The sequence below is a fragment of the Chinchilla lanigera genome, unplaced genomic scaffold (genome assembly GCF_000276665.1).
Source record: "Chinchilla lanigera isolate Chin_1 unplaced genomic scaffold, ChiLan1.0 scaffold00052, whole genome shotgun sequence".
Taxonomy (NCBI): domain Eukaryota; kingdom Metazoa; phylum Chordata; class Mammalia; order Rodentia; family Chinchillidae; genus Chinchilla; species Chinchilla lanigera.
In genome coordinates this window covers 10,171,735-10,184,556 of record NW_004955453.1, presented here as the reverse complement: position 1 = coordinate 10,184,556, position 12,822 = coordinate 10,171,735, and the positions used below count along the sequence as shown (strand labels likewise).

Sequence of the window (12,822 nt, the reverse complement as noted above, 5' to 3'; positions counted from 1 at the left end):
GGGCGGATTTGGGAAGTGAGCGCCGCTGGGGAAGTGGGATGGTGCTGTTCACATCACTGCACTCATCAAACAACGCGCCAGCAGAAGATAGGCAAAGGGGAGCCTGGGCTCCCACTTCCTCCTGGTGCAGGGCAGGACACCGCTCCCAAGAGCAGCACTGTCACCGGCCTCCTAGTTCCACCTTGAGCCCGATACCCACCCCTTAAACCAAACACACACACACCCCGTTCTCTAACTGCCAAAGGGATCTTTAAAAAGTCAAGGTCAAAGTTCTTGTTAAAACACTCCCAGGGCTCCCCACTGGGTCGAAGCAAAAACCAAAAACTCCTTACTTCTTTTTCCCAGGACCCGCCTCCCCAGGGCCCGCTCCCTCGCCTGCCACCCGCGCGGGAGGCGTCCGCCCCTGGGCTGTTGCTAATCCCTAGGGCTGCAGCGCCCCTCGGGGACCTCCAGCAGCTCGAACGTCGCCTCCTGCAAAGAGGCCTCCGCTGCATCAAAAGTTGCCGGCCCTCCCCGGGCTGTGCTGGGGACTTCAGAGCGCGCCCTCACTCTCCGGAGTTCTTGTCCGCTGCACACCCGCTTCCCTGCGCATCCTCCTGGACCTCAGCTCCCCGGGGGCCGGGGATCCCCAGGCGCCCGCGACCTCCCCGGCGCTGGAGCCCGCACAGACTGAGCCCTCAGCGATCGCGGTCGGATGAATGGAGCCGCGGCGCCCGCGTCCCCGCCGGGAGAACTCACCATGGTGGCCCGGCCGCCGCCCCTGCCCGGCTCGGACGCGGGCGAGCGAGGGCGGAGCGGAGCGCAGGAGCCCGCGGGGCTGGCAGGTGAGTGCCCGCTCAGACCATGGCTGCTTCCCACAATGCCCCGAACGGAAAGTTCGCTGGCTCCGCCCTCGCCCCGCCCCCTCCTCTTCCTCCCTTCACCTCCTCCCCATCGCTCCCGCTCCTCTTCCTCTTCCTCTTCCTCCTCCGCGCTCCTCCTGCTCCTCGCTCGCTCCACTTCCTCCTCCTCTTTTGTCCTCCCGCCTTGCTCCCTTCGCCCCACTTTCCCGGCCACGCCCCTCCGGGCCACGCCCCCGGCCACGCCCCCGGCCGCCACAGGTGCGCAGCCACCTGCGCGCGCTCCTCCTCTGCGCCGATGCGCGCTCCCGGCGCCCGGGGTCCAGCAGCGCGCAGCTTCACCTGCAGCCCCGCGCCCAGGGCGGCCGCAGTGAGCTTTCCCGGACCTGCCGCTCCGGTGTGTCCTGTGCCGCTCGACAGACGCCCAGCAGCCCTGGCCAAGCTACTTCCTGATTCGCTTAGGACCCTCGCCGGTGTAGGGAGGGAGCAGCTGGCACAGCCGCGGGACGTAGAAGCTCTTTACCTTCTCCGTGCACAGCTCGTATTGTACACTACAGTCTCTGCAAGCCCAGAACGCCCCGCATTTCAAACCACCTCCCCGCAACCCCTCGCAAAGGCTCTCTCCTAAGCATTGTGCGTCAAAGCCCGGTTTTCTAATTCTGCTCCTCCGCTTGATTTTCTAGGATCTTAATCTGAGGTGTTGGGCATCTCCACGCCCGTAAGTTGTACCCGGAGTTTTGAGTGCAGAGTTTGAGGGGGGGGCCGGGGCGGGAGCAGACTGTTTTCGTCAGATAGCTAAAGAGAGGGCTCAGCATTCCCGTCACAAACACCAGCCGAATTCGCTCTGCGCGGGGCCCTGCAGGAGCCCTGGGGGACCCGCCAGCAGCACACAACGGCCTTCCTCCTTCCCCGGGCTCACAGTGTCCTGTGGGGCGGCGCGCAATAAACTGGTAAATAAATGATGGCAAAGCAAGTGGCTGCTAGGAAGGAGAGCCAAGGGTGGGCTCGGAAGCTGTAATAACTTAGCTGGGCGGTCGCCGAAGCCCTTCACACCACCACCAAGTAACAGAGGACTCGGATGGGAGGAGCCATCCTCTCACGGGGATAAAGAGTTGTCCATCTCAGAGACCCAGAGAAAGCCTGTGTGGCTGGAGTTCAGTGACAAGAGGCCTGAGAGGTGACCAGAGCCCCAGGCATGGGCCTTCTGGGCTGCAACTGAACCAAGGGTAGGGCGGCAGCGACTGAGGAGTCCCCAAAAGCCCACCGCGCGCTCTGACAACCCTTTCAAACCTGGAGGGGAGCATCTGCAGGGGCACTGGAAAAGGACTGGACAGTTAATCTCCATACTAGAGCTAGGAGGGGAAGTTGGATCCTGCCGGTAATCCCAGCTACTTGTGAGGCTGAGGCAGGAAGATCAAAAGTTCAAGGCCAGTCTGGGTGACCAGGGAGACCCTATCTCTAAGTAAATGTAAAGGGCTGGGATGTAGCCCAGTGGCAGAGTTCAATCCAGGTTACCACAAAAGCAAACAAACCGAAAGCCCTCAGAGGCTACAGGATGAGTTTTCATCTTGAAAGAGAATGGAATTTTAGAAAGCTGCATTCTAAATTCCTGCACTATTCCCACAAGCTCCCACACACACAGAGCTTTGGCTTCACCCTGCTCTCTAACCTTTGTGCCCCATAGCTCTGCATTCGTCTTCCTGAGCCTATGGTAAGCACCCAGAGGGATTATAGCTAGCAGGACAGAGATGGTGTCCCTAACGATGAGGCTTCAACTACACACCTCTCAGTGCTCTTGTCAGGCAGGTGAGTCAAAGATTAAAGCAGGAGAAAGTTCCCCTCCTGTGTGGCCTGCGCTGGAGAGAGTGGGCTTAGGGAAAGAGGGAGTTTAACTTAGAAACTATTAGCATCCTCTGTCTTCCTGCTTGACCTTGCTGAAATGGACAGTGGGCATTCTCCCACCTAGATTTTTTTTAAATGGAGTCTGTGCTGTTGGGGCTCATGGCGGTCCTCGTGCCTCCGCCTCCTGGGTGGGTTCTTTCCTCCCTATGCTCACACCACACCCAGTCATCCTAAGAGAGAGCCCTGCTGCGGACTGGACACTTCACATAGGTGATCGTTCCTGCCCTCCAGATAAGCCACCAGAAAAGAGGCACTGTGCTCACTGTGGGGATGACAGCCTGCGGCTCCGAGGCGGCAGGCCCAGCATAGGCTGAGACAGCTAAGCACAGGCCAAGGTAAGCCTGGACTCAAGGAACTGAACCCAAGCCGATTTCCCCAGGAGCCCCGCATCTGGCAGGCCTACTTAGGACACTGAGGTGGAAACAAAGCAGTGTTTATCCGGTGTTCAGTTCTCTGCAGAATAACTTCCTTTTTTCACTTTGACCTCCCTTTCCCATCTTCACCCCCTTCGGAATTCCTGCCTCCCTCTGGGGCCCACTAATGGTCAGGCCAACCTTAGAAAGGACCCACAGACCTCAACCCAGGAGAGCCCTTGGCAGCGGCAGCAAGGATTTCCCTGGCCACATCCCGTGACAAGGTCCAGCGTGGGTTGTTTCTGAGCCAGAGCTTGTGGTTTACTCACCATACAATGCTCTGGCACTGGTCAGTTTGATGTAGGAGATTCACTTCGCAGATCCCAGTCCATAAATATTTATTAACGTGAGGTACAGAGAAAATGCAGTGAAAGCCACCCCGGAGTCACAGCAGAGGAGATGATCAAATTAGAGATGTGGTCCAGAAAAGTGAAGTGGGAGTCTGTCCACCAAGATACTATGAACTTTTCAGAAACTGCGGAGGAGCAAGCTGTGAGTTTAAAACAATGAAAGAAGCAGAAGAGGGGGCGCTTCAGAATGTTTGCGCCCTGCCTTCCAGCAACACACGTGTTTCAGTGCAACCTGGCTCAGCTGTTCCTTGCTGCCTTCCTATGAATGTCTCAAGCGAACAGCACTCCCACGGGGGCTCCTGGTCTCCAGGTGAATTCATCGCATCAGGGTAGAACTTCTACCTCCAGGCCTCCTGCGCCTCAGAAACTCCCTTTCCTTTTCAAAACAGCATATTTATTCCCAGTAGAGGAAGACCACCGATCTGTTTCTAGAGCATGCTTCCAGAAGTTGTTCAATTACACAATAATATGAGTTCATTGTAGATTTGGAAAATGTGTAAAATGTGTTAATTTCTAAAACCTCATTCCTAATTTTGCCATCAAGAAATACCTGCTGTCATAGCTCATGTCTTTCTTTTCAGGTTTGTGCTGTGTGGGCTTCCAGGGAAGGAGAGGAAGAGGTTTTGTTGTTTAAAGAAAAATTGGAATCCTCCTGCTATGGTTTGAATGTGTCTCCTCCCCAACTCCTGCAAAACTTGGTGCTTCCTGTGGGAGTCCCCAGAGGCGGGGTCTGTGGGGATGTAATTAAGGCTGAACGCTCTGCCTTATAAAAGGGCTGGAGGGAAATAGTTTATAGGCTACACCATGAGTCCCCTCCAGAGGGTGCAGCATGTCTAGGGCCACCTTGAAAGGGGGACTGAGCCCTCATCAAACACCAAAGCTACCGGCATCTGGGTCCTGGCCTTGCAGCCTCAAGAACTGTGAGAAATACATTTCTGTTCTCCCTGTACAAACCAGCCCCGGGGAGTTGCTTACAGCCACACGACTGCACTGAGACACCTACCATAGGTACTATTCTGCATCCGATTGTTCTATTTTTGGCAGCAGTTATTGAACAGATACTTATTGAGCATCTACTCTATGCCGAGAACTGTGCTTTCCATTGGTCACAGAACAGTGAAAAAAGAAGACATCGCCCCTCTCCAAGTGAATGAACATTGTGATGGGGAAGGTGCTATTAAATAAATTACACGCGTAAACATGTAATTTTCACAAATGCTGTAAAAGGATCAGGCGCCCTGTAAACACGGAATAAAGAAATGCCGAGCAGAGTTGTCTCTCCAAGATCCATTTCCTCACTTTCTGCCGTTTTACGTCTGAGTCTGAGGACACAACTCACACATGAACTTCTACCTTGAAGGGTGGCATATGACCCAGGCCTGCCTATCATTTTTCTTTCAACAGTGCTTGGTTCAAAAGTAGCCATGTGCCCGGTGAAGGAACCAAACCAATGAGACTAAGTCCTGGGAAATTTCCTGGAGCACTCTTGGAGAAGCACATCCTCTCTTCCTCCTAGGTCTGAATGTGCAGGAGGAAGCTGAGGCAGGTGCAGCCGTGTTAGCTCCATAAGAATGAGCTTCTCGAAGGAGCCAGCTTCGAGACTGCCTGACCAATGGGTGGAGAAAAGAAGCAAGTCCTGGTGATGCTTTTTGAAGCCTGGATCAAGCCTGAAGCCAATCCTGAACTTTTTGGTTGCCTGAGCCAGCTTGGGTTGTCCCTGATGCCCAGAGGATCCTAGACATAAGCATATCAGGGCAAGTTTCCCCGGGGCAGGACGTGTAAACTGAGACCTGAAGCATGAGTAGGAGTTATGCTGGCCTGGAAGCGGGGAAGAGTGCAGCCGTGGACATGGATGAAGAAGAAACAGGTGCTGTATCCCAAGCAGGAAAGCCCTAGCAGGTTGCATCAAGAAAGCCAGTCTAGGCCAGGGATATAGCTCAGTGGCACAAGCACGTGCCTGGCAAGTGCAAGGTCCTGAGTTTAATTCCCAGTACCAAAAAAAAAAGTTAGGAAAGCCAGTCTGAGTCCTAGTCAACAAGTGCCTGCCTGAGCCTAGATCATGAAGCATTTCCCCTATGTTTTTCTCTAGCAGTTTCAAAATTTCAGATCTTGCATCTGAGTTTCAGGTCATTGATCCATTTCAAATTTATCTTTGTACAGAGTGAGGGATAAGGGTCTAGCTTTAATCTTCTACATGTAGCTAACTAGTTTCAACACCACTGCGTGTTCAAGGGGCATCTTTTCTTCAGTCTATGCCTTTAGCCTTTTTGTCGAGAATCAGATGGCTGTAACCAAGTGTGGTGGTGCACACTGGTCACCCCAGCACTTGGGAGGCTGAGGCAGGGGGATCACAGTGAGTTCCAGGCCAGCCTGGGCTACATGCTGAGTTCAAAGCCAGCCTGAATGACATAGCGAGACCCTGTCTCAAAAAAAAGTATCAGATGGCTGTAGGTGCATGGGTTTACTTCTATGCCCCGTATTCTGTCCCATTGGTCTATATGACTGTTTTTAATGCCAGTTCCATGCCGTTTTTGTTACTACAGCTTTGTGGTATAATTTGAAATCAAGTATTGTAATGCCTCTGGTATTGCTTTCTCTCAAGGTTGCTTTTTGACTGTTCTTGGTCTTTTGTGCTTTCATTTGAGTTTTTTGGGGTTTTCGGTTTGTGTGTGGTTTTTTTGGTTTTTTTTTTTTTGGTGTCAGAAATCAAACTCAGGACCTTGCACTTGCCAGGTAGGCTCTGTACCACTGAGCTGTATTCCTAGCCCCTTCCATATGACTTTCAAGGGTTTTTTTTCCCTAGCTCTTTGAAGACTAACGCTGGTATTCTGATAGGATTTTACTGGATCCGTACATTGCTTTTGGTAATATGGCCATTTTAACAATACTAATTCTGCCAGTCCATGAACATGGAAGGTCTTTCTACCTTCTAGTGTCTTCTTTGGCTTCATTCTTCAGTGTACTGTAATTTTCATGGCAGTCTTTCATCTCCTTGGCTAGGAATCTAGAGCAAAATATAGAGCCACATGAAAGGGAAGAGAGACTTCCAGAGAAGAGGAAGAGGAAGGGGGAGCGCGGCAGTAGAGTGGGGACAGATGATGGGTGAACGTGGTCATGGTATGCAGAGTGTGTGGCTGCGGGGGAGGATGTAGGGACGCTCCTAAGGAAGCCTAAAATATTTCAAGGGAGAGATGATACAGTGCTTCCAGCCAGGAGGGTTGAAATAGGTTTTTCACTTAATCTTATAATGTAATAATTTCCCAGTACCAATTTCCACTTTTAAAATAATATTTAAAGGGCATGTGATAGTCTATCCTGCGACTATTCACATACTATTTCCGTATGACTGACAACATTATATAATTCCTGGCTTCCGTGTCCTTATAACTCAATACCGAGATTGTCTCCAGTTCTACAATTACAATTGTCTCCAATTCCACAAAAGTAATATAATTCCTGGAGTCTGTGTCCTCATAACTAAATACAGAGTTTAATTCCAGTTTTACAAATACTATAACACAAATTACGGACATACAGTTTGCATTCAGAGTTCTGGTTACTTCAGGATAATTCATGAAATGCAAATTACTGGGAAAGAGTAAATCCTTTAAGTCGTCAGTATACGTCTGTCTGTATACATTCATAAATAAGAAAAGCTGACCAGTTTACAAGACCTGGTATACAAGAGTCCCTGTTTTGCCACATTCCCACCAGTGTGAACAACCCACGTTTAACTCTTGGGTTAGAAGTAAATGTCAAGTTTCTGCCAGGCATGGTGGTGCACGCCTATAATCCCAACACTTGGGAAGCTGAGGCAGGAGGATAGTTGCAAGTTGGAGACCAGCCTGGGCTACTAAGTGAGCTCAAGGCCAGCCTGAACTGCATAACGTGACCCTGTCTCAAAAAGACCTAAATAAATAAATAAATAAATAAATAAAATTTCCTAATGAATTTAATGAAAAAAGTCCCGCCCTGCTGGCTAAACTTGCTGCTCAGGCATCTAAATGGCCTGAGGCTAACAAGCAATCTCTACCTTCCCCTCCTCCCTTTCCTTGAAGGATTGTTTTGTACCTTCTCTTTTTTTCTTCAGTACATCCTGCTCTTTTCCCAGCGTTTTACTGGTAATGTAGAAGCTATCCTGAGAGAACATCCTCATCCCCAAGACCCCCAGGGCCCCAGTCTTCCTGCACACTGCCTCCCCAGAGCACTTGCTTATCTCACCTGCTGTCACTACAACCAGTGGCCTGCCGTGCCCACCCTTGACCTTCCCACCCTTCCTTCCACGAGGCACAAGGTCGCTCTCGCTCCCAGTAGACGAGGACCTTCTTTGGCATTGGCTACTCTCACATTCATTGTCTTTTTCCATGTTTGTGGGGGCACATTTCTATGCAGTGCTTCGACCTGAAATAACAGCCTCTGTCCCTTCAAAGCAGAACAAAACTTCCTTGGCCTCCTGGTCCCTTCTGATAGGCACTCTTTCTCTGCTCCCCTTCATAGGAATGACTCCCTATCTTTACACTCTCCTCCCACATTCTTTCGAAGCCACTCCCTTGAGGCTTCTGATTACAAGATCAACAAGAAGCTGTAATTGCCCAGTCCAGCGGGCAGCACTCTCTTCATGTCAGGCTATTTCTCAGCAGCGCTGGACCAAACTGGCCCCACCCGCTTCAGGAAGCACCGGTCTGTCTGCTCTTCTTCCTTGTTCCTGTCCTGTTGCCTTTGCCGAATGCTCTTCATCCTCCAGACCTCTCAAAAGATCATACTGAGGTGGTATTTGGCTGTTCCAATCCTCGCTTGCTCCCGAGTTGAGCTGGATGTGGAATTAGTTCGGATAGCGGGTATTTGAAAGCTCCTAGTCTGGGTTTGGACCCATCTTTAAAACACACTTAGGCCAGTCAAATAATTTAGGCAACAAGGAGAGTTTTGAGCCAGGATGGGGATTGGGAGAAGGAAGCACCAGGTGAGGAAGGGGTTAAGTGCAGGATACCCTAAAGCTATGCTTGAAGAAGATAATTTGAAAAGCCAGCTGGCCCCGTGCTGTGAGGACGTTGTGCTTGAAGGAATCGCTCCAACCCTTGGGTGCTCAATTGCATAAGAATTTAGATGTATTTTTGAGATTTGAGAAGGAAATGGTAATCTGGCCCAGGGATTCTGTGTACGTGTGATATCATTCCTAGATATACAAATGCATGCATCCATGTGCACGTGCACACGCACACACACACAAACCCTTAGCACACCCCACACAGCTTCAGTTCAGTAAGGCTAACACTTGTATTGCTTATTGAAATTAATCTCCAGGGAAGGCTATAGGCAAAATCTTGAGATGTTTCCATTTCTACATAAGTGTATTTATAGTTTGCTTTTCACACCGTGAAGAATATAGGAAAAGAGCACAAGCCCGGGAGCCAGAGACATGGTGGGCTCTGGACAGACCTTGAGGAAGCTGAGCAAGAGCATGGACCTTTCCTTTACAGGAAGAGTCCCTGCTGGTTCAGCCACGAGTCCATTTTGTCCATGATTTCTAGAGACATTAATTTGCTTTTTAAAAAAATATCAGTACTATATACGTATTGCCAAGAGTGACTGCACCTCTTCTTGACGTTCCTTCTTGACATCCAGAGGTCTTCATGCAGACCTCTGAGAATGTGAAATTTCACATTAAAGAATGAGGCAAATATCTGCACTGTCACCTTCATCACTGCCTTAGGGTTTTAAAGTTATCTTAATCCACTTGACCTCTATGAACTAATTAATACCATTCAAATGTCATTTTATCACACTGTAAAGGCTAGATTGTCTTTAGAATGGAAAAAATAAAGGGTGAATGGTCAAAGACAGAGAGAGCATTTTTGTCTGCATAAATATGTAAAGCCCTTCCTGATACCTGTTGAATTCTTATCAATAATCGCAGGACTCTGCAAACAGATGTGACTCATTTGGCATCACCAAATATGAAACAAAGTTTTCCCATGAGAGCAGAGACCAGTGATAATAGCAACTGGTTAAAGGTTAACTAAACCAAAGCTACCTGGGCCCAGGAGCTCCAATCCCCGAGTTTCTCATCTCTACTGTTGTTGAATATTTCAACAAAGCACACTAATGTCTAGCATGGCTAGACACAAAAAGAGAAAAGAGAAAAGAGAAAAGAAACAGGCATGCAAAACTCTCCTTGTTGCCTAAATTATTTGACTGGCCTAAGTGTGTTTTAAAGATGGGTCCAAACCCAGACTAGGAGCTTTCAAATACCCGCTATCTGAACTAATTCCACATCCAGCTCAACTCGGGAGCAAGCGAGGATTGGAACAGCCAAATACCACCTCAGTATGATCTTTTGAGAGGTCTGGAGGATGAAGAGCATTCGGCAAAGGCAACAGGACAGGAAAAAAGAGAAAAGGACACCAAAAAGAGAAAAGAAACGGCATGCAGATATGCTTTGGACAGTGGAAACCCAATTAAAATGTACTACATGCTTTCGATAGTGACAATTAAAATTACAATTAAAAATGTACTACAAGTCGGGGTCACGGGTGCTGAGTAAGACTTAGAGGCTGTGAAGCAATCGGAGTGTGTTCTTGCGCAAGGACCAGCCTTTGGTTTGATCTCTGTAGGAAGGTTGGGCAGAACAGCCTTGCTCACTCTGGGGCTTGGCTTACAAGGACTGGCATTCTTCCTGCTTCCTGCCTCCCACTCCTGCTTGACGTTTGCTACTGTTTCCTTCCTCCTCGCATCCCCTCTATTTCAGACTGCTGAATGCTCCTACAAGCTCTGCTCCCCGGGAATTTCTCATGGATGCTAGTGTGGCTGCCGGGCAGATCCAGCGGCTACAACTCCGGGAGGAGTTAGAGGAACAGTGACCAATCTACCAAGATATTGAAGAGATGTTTGGGCCGCAGTTAGAACTGCACAGTCCAAAAAGAAAGGCCTTCAGTTTGGTCGGAACCTCGGTGTCGCTCTGCTATCTGATGCTCCAGCCTCCTACTGAGTGTGCTCCGTTCCTTGAGTGATATTTCAATTCAACGTCAACTACAGAATGGTCTGTCTTGGTGCTCCTGATAAGAAACAGTCTTTGGCTTTATGGCTTTTAGATAAATTCTCCTTGCAGTCCTGTGGCCACGTGAAGGCTGAGCATTAAGTACAGAGTTCACTAGGTAAGTGGACATGTTAGGCAAAAGACTGACATGCAGGCCAGTAATTCAACATCCAGAGAACAGAGTGGAGAGGAGGACATAAAACAGTCAGAGTCACCCAGCCCTCCAGTGAGTTGGGACCAATCCTGGCCCAGAAAAAGATGGCCCCACAAACCTATGCTGGGCCCAGGGATTATCGTACTAAAGGAAATGCACACCTGCCGCTGGACTGCCCAGTTGCCAATCCAGCCTCTTCTCCTGCCAGCTAGGTGACTTTGAGCAAAATGCTTAACCTCATTTTGCCTGTTTCTTAATCTATAAAATAGAGCTAATAATTCTTATGCCCCTTAAACATGTTGACAGTAGTCAGTAGTCAATAATTAGAGCTGTTATTACTACAACTAGTAAATTTTAATTAGTGTTCATGAAAAAGCTACCTTGCATATTCACTGATAAAATACCTTATCTAAAGCACATTAGGGGCTGGGGATTTAGCTCAGCGGCAAAGCGCCTGCCTGGCAAGTGCAAGGTTGTGAGTTCGGTTCCCGGTACCGGAGAAAAACCAAAAAAAAATAAAAAATAAAAAATAAAAATAAAGCACATTAGACTGTGCTGGTTTAAAGGTGCAGTCAGAGCTGATCTGGGTGGTGGGGACGTCACTGACACTGTAAGCCACGAGTGGCTTCCACATGACACTGAACAAATAAATAGGGCTTGGGGATCCCATGGTCTAAGATTCTTCAGAATTAGTCCTATGAATTCTTCTTGTTTTCAGGAGGTCTACAAAGACAGAAATTATTACCTGGGAAGACATCTGTGCTTTTGTCCATTTCCCACATTTAGAAATTTGCATAAAAAAATGCATTCCCTTTTGTTTAAGGTAACCAGGTATTCAGCTATAAAAACCAAAATTGTGCCATTTGCAGGAAAACAGCTGGGACTGGAGATAGTGTTAAACAAAATAAGCCAGGCTCAAAAAGACAAAGAAGCAACTTTCCCCTAATATGTGTAATCTTTTAAAAAATTACATGAAAGTGGAAAGGAGACCGTTAGACAAAAGGAAGGAAACAGGTGGAGGAAGAAAACTGTGAAAGAGGATAATGGGGGATGGATATAATCAAGGCATATTATATATTAAAAGTCTTATATATTATATAGTATATAGTATACATTAATATCACAGTGAAACCCAATACTTCATAAAATTAATACAAATATATATATATATATAAAACTGAAAAAATAGAAAAAGAAAGTAATCAGGACAGATGGGTAAAATTCATCAAAAATAAAAGAGTGACCAGGTGCTTTGCCTTCTAATTTCTGTCCTTACACTATTCTTCCAATCATAATTGTCTGTTGCATATTGGCTTTTTCTAGCATGAGTCTATAAGCTGTGTTCCATGAGGTAATAAACACTAGCTATTAATCTTGTCTTTAAAACAAACATTCTGTCCCTTTGACCTAATGTTTTAAGACTTGGGTAAAGCAAACAGATGCCAGGAATTCATTCAGCAGTGAGGTTTTCTCTGCGGATTCTCTGTCTGTTTCCTGAAACCATATTCCTTCCCTTTGCCTGCCCCTGTCTCCAAAGCTCATTGTCTTTCCAGCCTGCAGAAGGAGCTTCACCCAGACTTTGAGCTTTCCTTTGTTCTCTTCTCTCCACTCCGAGCTCATTTGGCTGTATTGATTTTAACCAAATTATAGTAATCAGCTTCCTGTCATTATAACAAAAACCTGGAGCAACTAATTTATAAAGAGAAAAGTCTGTTTGGGCTCACCGTTTCGGGGGTTGCAGTCCATGGTGGCATAGCTTTACAGCTTTGCATCCCCGTGAGGCAGCACACGGTGGTGGGAATGTGAAGCAGAACAAATAGCTCACCTCCTCAGCCAGGAAGTAAAAAGGAAAGAGGAAGAGATGCATTCCACAGAACCTCCTACTAGGCCTTATTTCCTAAAGGCTCCATCGTCTCTCAGTAGCATGACCCTAGGAATCAGCCCGTCAATTAACTCATAGACCTTTAGGAACATTCAACATCCAAATTAAAGCCCAGACCTTTCGATTCTGAAGCGAGGCCCTGCCCCCCACCCAACATTCATGCTTTTCCTCCATCTGAAGTATGGAGATGCCACCCTGCACACAGATCAGGTCCAACTGATTAGAAGAGTGGGCCCAGCACTCCAGAAC

The 12,822-nt window shown here is 48.3% G+C and overlaps 1 protein-coding gene and 1 long non-coding RNA gene across 4 annotated transcripts in view; one reads left to right on the top strand and one right to left on the bottom strand.

Annotated features, from left to right (window-relative positions):
* Ap1s3 (adaptor-related protein complex 1, sigma 3 subunit) overlaps window positions 1–917 on the bottom strand; it is a 58,556-nt gene extending 57,639 nt beyond the window's left edge. For both annotated transcript variants that reach the window (XM_005395487.2, XM_013519980.1), the window contains exon 1: window positions 739–917. In XM_005395487.2, the coding sequence (XP_005395544.1) occupies window positions 739–741 (3 nt within the window). In that variant the 5' untranslated portion in view covers window positions 742–917. The remainder of the gene's footprint in view (window positions 1–738) is intronic.
* Window positions 918–1,282: 365 nt separating this feature from the next.
* Window positions 1,283–4,769, top strand: LOC102020878. Of its 2 annotated transcripts, XR_262725.2 has the most exons (4): window positions 1,283–1,789; window positions 2,524–2,645; window positions 2,973–3,076; window positions 4,086–4,769. It is a non-coding gene; the product is annotated as an uncharacterized LOC102020878 (long non-coding RNA). The 2 variants fall into 2 exon arrangements; XR_262726.2 differs by lacking the exon at window positions 2,524–2,645.
* Window positions 4,770–12,822: the final 8,053 nt, after the last annotated feature.